The following is a 12024-nucleotide window of genomic DNA, read 5'->3' as shown; positions in this document are numbered from 1 at the left end:
TGGGAAGACTTGGAGCTTTCACGTTACGAAAACAGATAATAACAAATGACATAATGCTACTAACAATATTCAGAAGGCAAACGATATTTGCGACCGCAATAAACAGCACAATACCGAAAAGTTGGACAACAGCACTCCAAGTTCCAAAACCATGGCATCCCTCCATTCCGTATTAACATGACTCCAGGAAAGTTGGACAACAGCATGCCTAATTTGTAATTATGAAACAACTTATAAAATATAAATTGTTTTTAAAAAATTATAAAAAACAGTTAGTTATCTTAAAAATATATCTTTTTATAATTAAACAATTTTTAAAAATAAATCAAATAGAGTTTTTATATAATTTTTTAATTTTCAATTCTCTAAACACAAAATTATTTTAAAAGTGACAAACAAAACAAAACCAAAATTTTGTGTGATTAAGGAATGTCATATAAAATAAAAAAGAAATTTTATAGAGCAATTATTAGGTAAGTGTTTGACTTTAAAAAAGAATGAAAATATTACGATGATTGACAAGAGATGAAATTAGGAATCAAAATTTGAGGGAGAAATTAAGTGTGAAATGTATTATAATAAGATAAGAGATACTAAATAAATACCGCGGTGAAAAAGGAAAGGTTAATTAGGAGGTGGAAAGCAGGGTGTCTGTTATTAAGATTGGATGAAATTATTAAAAATAATTGAAAAAAATTTAAATATTGGAGTTGAAATGATTCGTAATAATAGAATAATAATAAATAAATAAATTTCAACATGACCAATTTTTTTTGATTGCCACCGGAACTCACCTGGGCAGGTCTCTTCAGAATTCACCCCATGCTACAAATTAAAATACTGTCGACGATCTCACACCTTAATAACAATTTCAGTTTAGATTATAACGTACCATTTTTTTTGACAATCAAGACAATGCTAACGATGGTGATGATAATTACTGTGTGAATAACCTTATAAAGGAAAGTGAGTTATTGTGGTGGCTCACGGTCCGTTAAATAAATATTGGGTGCATCAAATCATTCGAGTTGTATGTGAAGCTCACGAAATGAGCCCATATTCATCAGCATTGCCCAAAATTAATTACTGTACAGAAAAGTTGGTAATCATTGTCGTCACCTGATACTAAAGTCCAGATTCATCTCCCCTTAATTTATATTTATGGTCATAGTCGTAGAGAGCAAGACATGACAATCTCAACACCAACTCTTCACTTCCCTCCAATGCCTCCACTCACTCCTCGAAACGTCGCCGTTATCGGTGCCGGCGCCGCCGGCCTAGTCGCCGCACGCGAGCTCCGTCGAGAAGGTCACAGAGTCGTCGTCTTCGACAGAGAGCCCAACGCCGGTGGCACGTGGATCTACAATCCCAAAACCGATTCGGACCCACTGGGGCTCGACCCGTCTCGGGAATTGGTCCACTCCAGCCTCTACGCGTCCCTCCGGACCAACCTGCCCCGAGAAGCCATGGGTTTCCGGGACTACCCTTTTGTTGTCACCACCAAGAAGGGCCATAGGGACCCGAGGAGGTTCCCGGGTCACAGGGAGGTGTTGGATTACTTGAATGATTTTGTGGGCGAGTTTGGACTCGGTGAGTTGGTGAGGTTTTCGAGTGATGTGAGGTATGTTGGCCTGTTGGAGGATGGGAAATGGAAGGTTAGGTCGAGAATTGGCGGGGATGATCAAGTGGATGAGATTTATGATGCCGTGGTTGTGTGTAATGGCCATTTTACGGATCCCCGAATTGCTGAAATTCCCAATAATGTTTCGAACATTGGTATCACCTTTTTGGGATTCTATACTAATTTATGATCAGACTAGTCAATCGGGTTCGATAAGTACATATACTTTTATATGTTTATATCTATACATATGTGTATATATATATATGCATGTATCAGATTGCTTAATATGCTTTTAGAGAATGGTATTTGTTGGTTTTAAAAGTATCAATTTAGTTTTCTGTACTTACTCGAAGTTCTTAATTTGGATTGATTTTGGGTGTCTTTACCTGTATTCTGGACTGCAATCAACCAGACAGTGGGTCCCAGCGCCGTTGCCGGTTAATGGAGAGGATTTTAACTTGTTTATGAAAGAAATCAATTTTGAAAGAAATTATTTTTATTGTCATATAAATGAGTTGATGATGTTACTTTCGTTAAATAATTTGTCTGGGGATTACAAATTTGCCATATGGGTTGATTTTTTTATTTTTTTATATATAGTTTATAACTTTATACGCATCAAACTGTGGTGCAAGTTAACACTGTCCAATTTTTAATCTGTATTTGTATGTTAATGGATCTGTCTTTGTGAATGGGAATGATGTCTGAGCCATGTTTTATGTGTTTTGGGGTTTTCTAGAATGATATGATACTTATGTTAATATCTTTGTCTTTTCGATTACTTTTAACTATTTTTTTATCATGTTTTCAGCAAAGAATCTTAATAAAAAGATTTAATGAAAGCAATACAATACATTCATGCATTGATTGTCAAATATCTGTGAAAGTTGACGTTCAAAAATAGGCATAAACATTCTAAAATACTAAAATAACACTTTTTTGTATTGATGAATGATACTCCGTATTAAGGTTGCCTTTCTAAAATATTTGATGGCACCTTTCAGGTATTGATGTGTGGCCAGGAAAGCAACTTCATAGCCACAATTACCGTGTTCCCGAGCCCTTCCGAGATCAGGTATGCTAGAATTATTTTGTTTCAATTTTTTTATATTGCATCATATCGAGGCATTACATTGTCTACTCTATTGTTTACGATTATAACATAATTAGAGAATTTATTTTAATTTACTTATCTAATGAAAGAAATACACTCTAGTAAAAAGAATGCATATTACTGAAACAAGTAGCAAGGACAGTGCCCTATTGATTATAAAATGTCTTTGCTACGACGCGCTTTATCATCCTTCCATGCCAAGGACAACTTGTAATTCTGATTAAAAGTTCTCTGCGAGTGCTACTGATATCTCGAGAGACATTGCTGGTTAGTGAAAAAATGCATCCAAGACACTCTTGGTGTTGACAAACTCTAATATATCTATCCTTTTCCCCCCTAGCAACTTGAACTTTATGGTTCACACTGTAGTTCACGTGGTATGAAAGGATAACTCATTCTCTATTTGAACTCAGAAATAAAGTTACACCGAATTGGATATTCACATTCACATACTAATCAATTTCTTTCTCCGACAACGGACAATCCTTAGCGACACATGAAGAAGCATTACATAACTCATCTCCATCAAACTCAACCAAAAAAAGTTTTCACTGTCACGCACATAAATTCTCTGTCAAGTTCTTATTCGTTATTTCATGCGAAGGACAGGTTGTAATCTTGATTGGGAGCTCTGCAAGTGCTGTTGATATCTCTAGAGAGATTGCCGGAGTTGCCAAAGAAGTTCACATTGCATCTAGATCATCAGATACAACTTTAGGAACGTTGCCTAGCTATGATAACGTGTGGCTTCATTCTATGGTAAAAGTACTTGCAACTTGAAAACGATGGCGGCTAAAATAAGAAGCCTATATTGGGAATTGTTTCACAATAATTCTGCAAGATTGTTTAATAAAAAATGCTGATATCAACTAAAATCATGCAGATAGAAAGTGTCCGTGAAGAAGGTACCGTGGTATTCAAAGATGGGAGTTCCTTCTGTGCTGACATTATTCTACACTGCACGGGGTGTGTCTCAATTTAGAAGGAAATCAACAACAGAGGAACAACAAGAGAGATCCATATTTGATAATTTCTTAACTTTTTTTTTTTTTTTTTTTTTTTTTTCAGGTACAAGTATCATTTCCCTTTTCTTGACACCAATGGTGTTGTGACTGTGAATGACAATCGTGTGGGGCCACTATACAAGCACATTTTTCCACCAGTCTTAGCTCCGTGGCTTTCCTTCATTGGGTTGCCGTGGAAGGTTTGAATCTTCTTTACACAATACAAGCTTATTTTGATGGGATATTCAATTTAACAATTTTCATGGTGAAATAAATCGTTGTACCTGCTGGTGTCAGGTTGTCCCTTTCCCTTTGTTTGAATACCAGAGCAAGTGGATAGCAGGTCTTTTATCCGGCCGACTTACTCTTCCATCAACGGAGGATATGATGGCAGATGTTGAAGCTTTTTACTCAACATTGGAAGCTTCTGGAATTCCAAAACGATACACTCATAACCTTTCTGGTTATCAGGTAACTGTGATCTAATATAGAATGTTGAAAATCTACTGTCTTGTTGACGTTTTGAATATTGTAACTTCGACTATGCAATTTTATAAAGTCCATGCATGCATTAGAGGGTCATAATAATGTCACACTGAGGGTTTCAGAATTTGGCTTATCTTTTTCTTAGCATAAGTTGACACTGAAGGTGGAAAATCTTTTCAAGGACTCATGGCTCGTCAAATGATAATAATCCTCCAGTAGTCTGAAATGCATTTTATGTCACAAGTTTGCTAAATCACCGCCTTTCCCTTCATTATAGATTTTGGATTTAGTCTGTTTGAAAACCTTGTTTCAATATGGCTCTATGTTTGGACCATAATCTGAGAAGTGTCATAATCTGCCAAAATATGGAATTTCTTACAATTTTCTTTTTCTTTCATCTTTTTGAATCTTTGGTGCCCCTTTCAGCGCACGTACAACCACTATTGATTTCTTCGTCTCTTATACCCAATATCCGTCCTTTGTTTAATAGGCCGATTCTGTTATGAACATTCTCGTTCCCACTCATTGTCTATGCGAGAGACAATCCCTTTGTGAAATAGGCTCTAATACACATTTTTATGTTAAACGTTCTATGTTCTTCTGCAGTTTGACTACGACGATTGGCTTGCAGCTGAGTGTGGTTGCCCCGGCATTGAAGAATGGAGAAGGCAAATGTATACAGCAACCAGCAAGAATAAGGTAGTTCGGCCAGAGACATACCGAGACGAGTGGGATGATGATCACTTGGTCTTGCAGGCTCATGAAGACTTTGTAAAATATTTTTCAACTGGACATCTTGATGGATGCCTCTCTCAATAATCAAATCTCAAACCCCCCACAGTCTAGTTTTGTGGTAAGGTGCCACAGATGTACTATATAAATACATTTGATATCTCATTATCCATTGTTTTTATCATAAACAATAATGTGATTAGATTGTGGAGTTGAATAAATGAAATCCAGTTTGAATAAGTGTAATGCAGATTTTTATTTGTTTCAGAATGAATGGACACACGCACACACAGATATTTCAACAAAAGATTGAAAAAAAAATTGCACCAGCCGGGAATCGAACCCGGGTCTGTACCGTGGCAGGGTACTATTCTACCACTAGACCACTGGTGCTGTGCGTAAAATTTTGAAAGAATCATACCTAAAGTGTACAATATTGTGTTATATTTGAATTTGAATGGATAAATTTGACAAAAATGGATTTTAGAGATTAAACAAGAAATTGATTGTTGGAGTTTGATCTGTGATCAAAAGGGATATCAAGTAGAGATGTGGAAATATCCTTTTAACCTGTCATTTGAAAGCCTAGCAAACTCTCATTTCAGTCATTTAGTTCAACCTGAGCCCAAATGAAATAAAGGATGTTTTGACCTAAATTTTTATTTTTATTTTGTTATTATTATTTTCTCTTTCTCATTCTTAATTTATTATTTTTATTTTTATTTTTTAAATAACTCCACTTGCGGCTTTTAAAAAGAGAGTTGATGTTGGATAAGCCCAACGAATGAAGGCACGAAAACAATCGTGCAATAGTGCGAATCTGGGTAAGTGTGACCTGTCCAACTTAAGTGCGATCGATCACCTTCTACCATAACGCAGTCCAACGCAAGTAAATTTTGTGTTGTACAACTTGAACTCCTTTAGACACCAATGGTCTTCAACTTGCGTAAGTATGATTAGTCAGACTTCTTTAAAACTGTAATCCGAGCTAGTGATCGAACTCCGCAACTCAACAGTTGACACATTTGTTTTTCAAAAAATCAAGTGAAGTGTTTGAAGTGTAAAGGTAAAAAAAAACTAGAGTTCCAATTCTGGCACTAAAATGAAGTGATAGCCTCGAATTTGTTTGCTTTTTTCTAAATCTGAAGGGGTATTGAGTTCAGGAATTTTGGAAACCTCTAAAAATGGAGGTTGGTAAATTTGAAGGGGTATTGTATGATTGCATACACGTATGGGAGCGATGTGATCCATCACAAAACGAGTACGAACACCAAGTCCTTTTCATGAAAATTCACATCACCAGTGCATTTCATATGTGAACATGTCTACTCCTAAGTTAGATCACAGATTTGACAATGGCCAATTGTTGTGAACAATGGCCTTTCCTTTCGTTTGATTGTTGGGTCTACTCGTTTTCAGTCTCTTTCTTAGAAAAATCCATTTGAAATGGTTTCGTGTACTCAAAATCAGACGGATGGGTATATTTTGAAGATGCTATAAAACGAGAAAGTATACAATACTTCAGGATATTTACATGTGGTATCCCGATTAATAGAAAGTGATCGAAAATTTTCATTTGTTATGATAATAAAAAAATATAAAGTTTTCAAAAAAGAATATATGACTGTCAATTGATTGGTGATACCCCATAAATACCCCAAAATATTTTAGTATATACGTTCAAAGTTCAAACATCCCATAATGAAATTGTTGCAAGGAGTATTCTATGTATTTCAACACAGTGCTTCTATTGTCTTGCCATTTTAAAAATAAGCAGCTAGTTGAAGTTTATGGTCCATGGCACCTCTGATTTACTGTTGTTAGGCCATTGGTTGTGGAGTTAAATAAATCAAATGCAGTTTTAAAATTTTAAATAGTGTAATTCGGAAATTAAGTTGTTTGTGAATTTAAAAAAAAAAAATAATTGAAATTGCACCAGCCGGGAATCGAACCCCCGTCTGTACCATGGCAGGGTACTATTCTACCACTAGACCACTGGTGCTTCCTGATAGTTACTAGGTAAAACGAATAGATGTTCAGATCCTTCTCCGAATAAAAAATGCTAGTAAAAGACACACGAATTAAGGACTAAGATTGCACAGTTCTCTCGAAATCAAATGAGATGTTGGTTTTTTTGGGCATATATATATATATATATATATATATATAAGAAAAAGCAGAAAAGATAGAAAAGTGAAAAATTATGTTAGAAATAAATAAAAAGGTGTGCTCGGTTCTATGGAATTAGAGTTTTAAATTTGGAATTAATGGAATTTAAAAAAAATAATTATAAAAATTGAACTAATTTTTTTTTTTTTTCATCAATTTTAATTTCAAGACTTCAACTCTATGTAGCAGAAAATACCAATATGTTTTTATGTTGTTAAATTCGAGTCACTTGACTGTGTGACGTGTGTCTGGAAATGTATGGGTATGTGTATTGGGGTCCCAATTCTCAAACGGATCTTCATCTACCTTATAGGGCCATCCAATTTTGCCACAGCTGTATTGCTGTACATAATTTATGACAAACCACCACAAGTTCTTATATCTCCCTCCAAATTTCCACCTTTCAGACATTAATTATATATAGAATTCTAAAATTTATCTATTAAATTGCCAGAATATACTAAAAACTTTATTATATATATATAAATAATGAACTAAAAACTGAGAAGAGGAGATTTTAACTTAGGCTTACTCAACTAATTGGAATAAACTTACATTTCTGGTCATTGAAATCCACCATTTGATGAAATGATATATCTTTCGAATTTAGAAGGTACCGAATAGAGAATATGTAAATGAGAATAGTGTAAGTCTCATTACATGATTTCAATGTGTGATGTCATGTGGTGAAATTCACGCCTCATTCATACAACACTAAATCGACAGTTCAGCATTTTTCGAATTCAAAGAATGTATGATAAAAGTGTTAATGGCATCATTCGAGAACAAACTCGTGATTTTTAGAGAATTATATGTAAATAGAGACTATTTGAATTAGAGATCGATCTTAATCATATTTAAATTGATAACTGTGATGAGAGCCAAAGTTATGTTCAATAGTATAAGTTGGGTACTTTCAAATTTAAAGCGTGGAATTGATACTTCCACAAATAACATAAAAGTTATGTTCGTTTTTAATCGCTTTTCTAACAACTTGTGAAGATGGGACCAGGATTTAGAGCAAATCGTAATCACCAACCTAAACACATGAACACCAACTCAAAGGCTAATTTAATTTTAATTGGCATTCCTTTTTAATTTTACTCAAATTTACAGAGCTCCATATTAATCCTGTTGTTTGCTTATTGCAAACGTGAATAGCTTTCAGTTTTTGCAAAAGAAAAAATTAATTTGAACTAAAAATTTTAGACTATGTTCGATTGCTTAGAATTGGAGCTTTAGAATTAAATTGGGTGGAATTGGAAAAAAAAAAAAAAAAATTTAGTTCAGAATTACTGAAAATTTTTCTCCAATTCCATCTATTCTAATTTTATGCAACCGAACATAACCTTAATTCTAAATTAAAACTATCTATCCGTTCTTCCAAACATCACTTATAACAAAGGCAGTGTTTCAAAGTGACTAGAAGCATCAGCAGTTATCAATATAGTTGGAAGTTGGAACTTCTTGGGAGTGTACTTTGGTCAACACAAACAAATGGCATTTAAGTTTTTGCTACCACTGTTGAAATTGATCCTTATCTGTCTTCAAGGTCCTATCAAAAATTAAATTCTATAATTATTTTTGTCAATTTAATTTTTTTACCACTAAACCAAATAATGATCATGATAACCTCTTCACATTAATTGTACCAAATCAAACTTATTCACGTACAAAAAATAGATGTGCCATTTTACTATTCAATCTACTTACATTTTGCATACATGTTCAAAGAATACTTTTTACCTGTATTCGACCTTGAACATCTTCGTTTCTCTCTTAGAAAGGAGAGATTATACCGTTAAATTAAATGTCCTACATCATTTCACCTCACATCAAGTAATAACCTTGTTGTCACCCATTTGCAACAAATGATATCGCTATGACTTTTTTTATAACACATGTAAACAATCATAACCGTCCTCCGTCATCGTGCTCCAATCCAACCTAAATTTGAACAGCCATACTTGTTTTATCAAGCCTAGAGCAGCAGGACACTGGGCGACAACTTTTCCAAATCAAAGGGTGAAAAAAAAGTTACTTTTGGATATGAATGGATGAAAAAGACTCTTTTGTGAACTGACCTTCAATCATTTTAAGCGATTTCACTTCTTACATAAAGTATATCATTTTAATCTAGAAAACAATGATAGAGGTCAATTTTACTCCAATTCACAAAAACATTTTGATCCTATGGAATTAATTTTTATTCTTAAAAGTCCAAATTTCTGTTCTGTTTTACATAAGGATAACTTGTTTAACATTTATTATTTTAATTTTTTGAGATTTGAAGCATATACTTAACGACATTTCTATTATTTTCTTCTTGCTAGACCTATTGGCGAAATTTAATAAAATGACGATTTTGTCTATCACTTGTAAAAGTATATTTTATACACCCTAGGTACATTTTATACAAGAGATAAACAAAATAATTAGATACCTCGATCTATGCAATAATAGACTTAGGGTGTATAAAATTTATGAATGAAAATTGTTTCATCAGTCTTCAGATGCCTTGGACTGAACACATGTGATCACTGGTTGGTTGTGAGATGAAAAGATACAACCAACAGACATAACATATTCAATGTGAATCATTATAACATATTGCAGTTGGTGTGTCTGGTGATATAAATGGTTGTGTCTAGTTATGAAGAGACACATATATATGGTTGTATTCAGTGATGAAAAGACACATATAGATGATTGTGTCCACTAAGATAGCTCAATCCGAAAATGCACTTCTATTTCTATAAATTACCCCTTGAGCTGTTATTTGCAATTCGTTCAATTCAATTTTTTTTTTCTCTCCTTTTCTAGACTTGAACCCAACCCAAGTGGGTTCAAACCATAGGTCAAGTGGTCTGAGCCACTTAGACCCTAATTTAATTTCATCGAGGCATATTAAGATTCGTCCGAACCATTTGATTTGGATTACATGAGTCTGTAGTACTCTTACTGGTGGATGTAAACTATTGTATCATGGTCATAGAGTCCGTTAGCACCATGCAGGGCGTAAATCATCTTAAGGATATAGTATCCAATATTAGTTTCGATCCAAGTTCTTTATTTATTATTTTATTGCTTTAATTTAAATGTTTAATTAAATATCGAATTATATATTTAATTAATTATTTTTAAAATATTATTAATTATTTTATGACATATTAGTATAATGTTACTTATATCTTAAATGTCATATGAATCATATATTTACCAACACAAAGTCAATTCTTGGCGTCAACGAATGAGTTTAGTTGAATGATTTACTCATATGTAATTTGAGTGATGAATATAATTAATTTTTATTTTTTATGAATAAGCATACCAAGCCATGCCCCAGTTTGATTTTTAACCTCTCTACGTTCAAGATACACTCAAGCATTTGTACTCCCTGAAGCTATTTTCTTTTCTTTCAAAACGAGATATATATATATATATATATTTCAAACTGCAAATTACTTATCACTTCATATTTTTTTTAGGAAGGAAACACACATTATTCATGCATTCACTTTGCTCTTTTTGAGACTTGAGAGATACCACTGGACCACAAAACCCTTGATAAATAAACAGTTAAAATAAGTTATTTAATTACTCTATGAATTTTTTTTATGCGTTATGGATGTTAGCTCGGTCTCACTTATGATGTGACTAAAAACAAGCTTGAATTTGAGAGTTTAATTGAACCAATCGTCAAAACATAAGTTAAACTTCAAAATTTCATATACTGGAAAAATGATACATTCTGCATTCTTATTGATCTTACTTAAATATTCAATTTGATTTATAAAAGATGTCTTCTAATTTTTAGTGTCTCAAACTAGAAAACACCGACCATTCAAATAAGGGTGGCGTGGTAGTGTCAGACATGTGTTGGACGGGCCACAACTCTTACATGATTAAAGGTGTATTGAAATTTAAATATATATATATTTTTTTGGACAATGCTGAAACACAATAGTGACACGTTGACATGATAGTTTTATAGTAATTATTAATTTTTGAAGAATGATTTTATTTATTTATTTATTTATTTTTACAAGGTAAGAAATGTTAGAAGTAAGATTAGTAGGTGTAAAGAGTCGAAACTTGGCACTCTCAAAATTCACCGGAGGTATTAACCACTGGCTATCGAGACATCTGCTTGAAGAATGATATTCAATGCATTTAACATTATATTATAGGTTAATTAGAAACATAATTTACTCTCTCCGTCCCTTATTAGTTGTCTATCTTTGGTTTTATAAGTTTTTAAGGGAACATGCAATTAATGCATGTTCCCTTTTCAAATTACTAAATTGTCCTTCAAATATTAAATATATAACACCAAAGTTTGAAATTTTTTAAAAAGATAAAGGATAATGATGGAAATATAATGAAAAGATATTTGACTTTTCAAAAAGGATAACTAATTTGGGACATATAAAAAAAGAAAAATGAACTACTAATATGGGACGGAGGAAGTAAAATTTAAGAAAATAAAATAACAAACATTTAGCTTTAAAATTTTAATTTATGATTGTATAGAATGAGTAAACATTATTATTATTATATATAATAATACATTATATTATTACTCTCTCTGTTCCAAAATATATGTCGTGTATGGGAAATCTAACTTTTTATGGTAGTGGTGTTTTGATAGTTTTTTTATTGTATTGATAAGAGTGAAGTTTCAAATCTATCCTTACTAAAAGATAAAATAGTGCTTCATAATTAGTATAATTATTTAGTTAAAATAATAATTTGAAAATATTATAAAAAATAGTACATCTAATTTTGGAATGAGATGGACAACTATTTTAAGAATAATATTTTTTAACACATTTATATCACATTCCTATGTTAATTTTTTTGATATTTGAAAGTAGCATAACCAACTTCCCAAC

General features: G+C 32.8%; 1 protein-coding gene and 1 non-coding gene across 3 annotated transcripts; one reads left to right on the top strand and one right to left on the bottom strand.

Moving 5' to 3' along the window:
• The first annotated feature begins 1075 nt into the window (after positions 1–1075).
• On the top strand, positions 1076–5200 carry LOC132304014 (flavin-containing monooxygenase FMO GS-OX-like 4). Of its 2 annotated transcripts, none has more exons than XM_059801497.1 (7): positions 1076–1776; positions 2629–2699; positions 3348–3497; positions 3622–3704; positions 3807–3942; positions 4040–4213; positions 4835–5200. In XM_059801497.1, exons 1-7 carry the CDS (start codon positions 1188–1190, stop codon positions 5045–5047), a joined length of 1416 nt encoding a protein of 471 aa, XP_059657480.1. In that variant the 5' UTR covers positions 1076–1187; the 3' UTR covers positions 5048–5200. The 2 variants fall into 2 exon arrangements, with proteins under 2 accessions (XP_059657480.1, XP_059657481.1); XM_059801498.1 differs by having other exon boundaries at positions 1077–1757; positions 2628–2699.
• An 82-nt stretch (positions 5201–5282) lies between these two features.
• Positions 5283–5353, bottom strand: TRNAG-GCC (transfer RNA glycine (anticodon GCC)). The gene has a single exon. It is a non-coding gene; the product is annotated as a tRNA-Gly (tRNA).
• Between the last annotated feature and the right edge of the window lie 6671 nt (positions 5354–12024).

Source organism: Cornus florida, unplaced genomic scaffold, assembly GCF_030987335.1.
Source record: "Cornus florida cultivar Cherokee Brave unplaced genomic scaffold, ASM3098733v1 CherokeeBrave_3.0.0_Hap2_Chr04, whole genome shotgun sequence".
NCBI classification, from domain to species: Eukaryota; Viridiplantae; Streptophyta; class Magnoliopsida; order Cornales; family Cornaceae; genus Cornus; species Cornus florida.
Note: the sequence above shows the minus strand (reverse complement) of the source record. Positions and strands in the feature narration are given on the sequence as shown.

Bases quoted from the DNA above. Each gene is read 5' to 3' on its own strand.
- LOC132304014 (XM_059801497.1), top strand. From the start codon at position 1,188: ATGACAATCTCAACACCAACTCTTCACTTCCCTCCAATGCCTCCACTC. The intron at 3,705-3,806 runs GTGTGTCTCAAT...TTTTTTTTTCAG, and splicing joins ATTATTCTACACTGCACGGG to GTACAAGTATCATTTCCCTT. The intron at 4,214-4,834 runs GTAACTGTGATC...GTTCTTCTGCAG, and splicing joins ATAACCTTTCTGGTTATCAG to TTTGACTACGACGATTGGCT.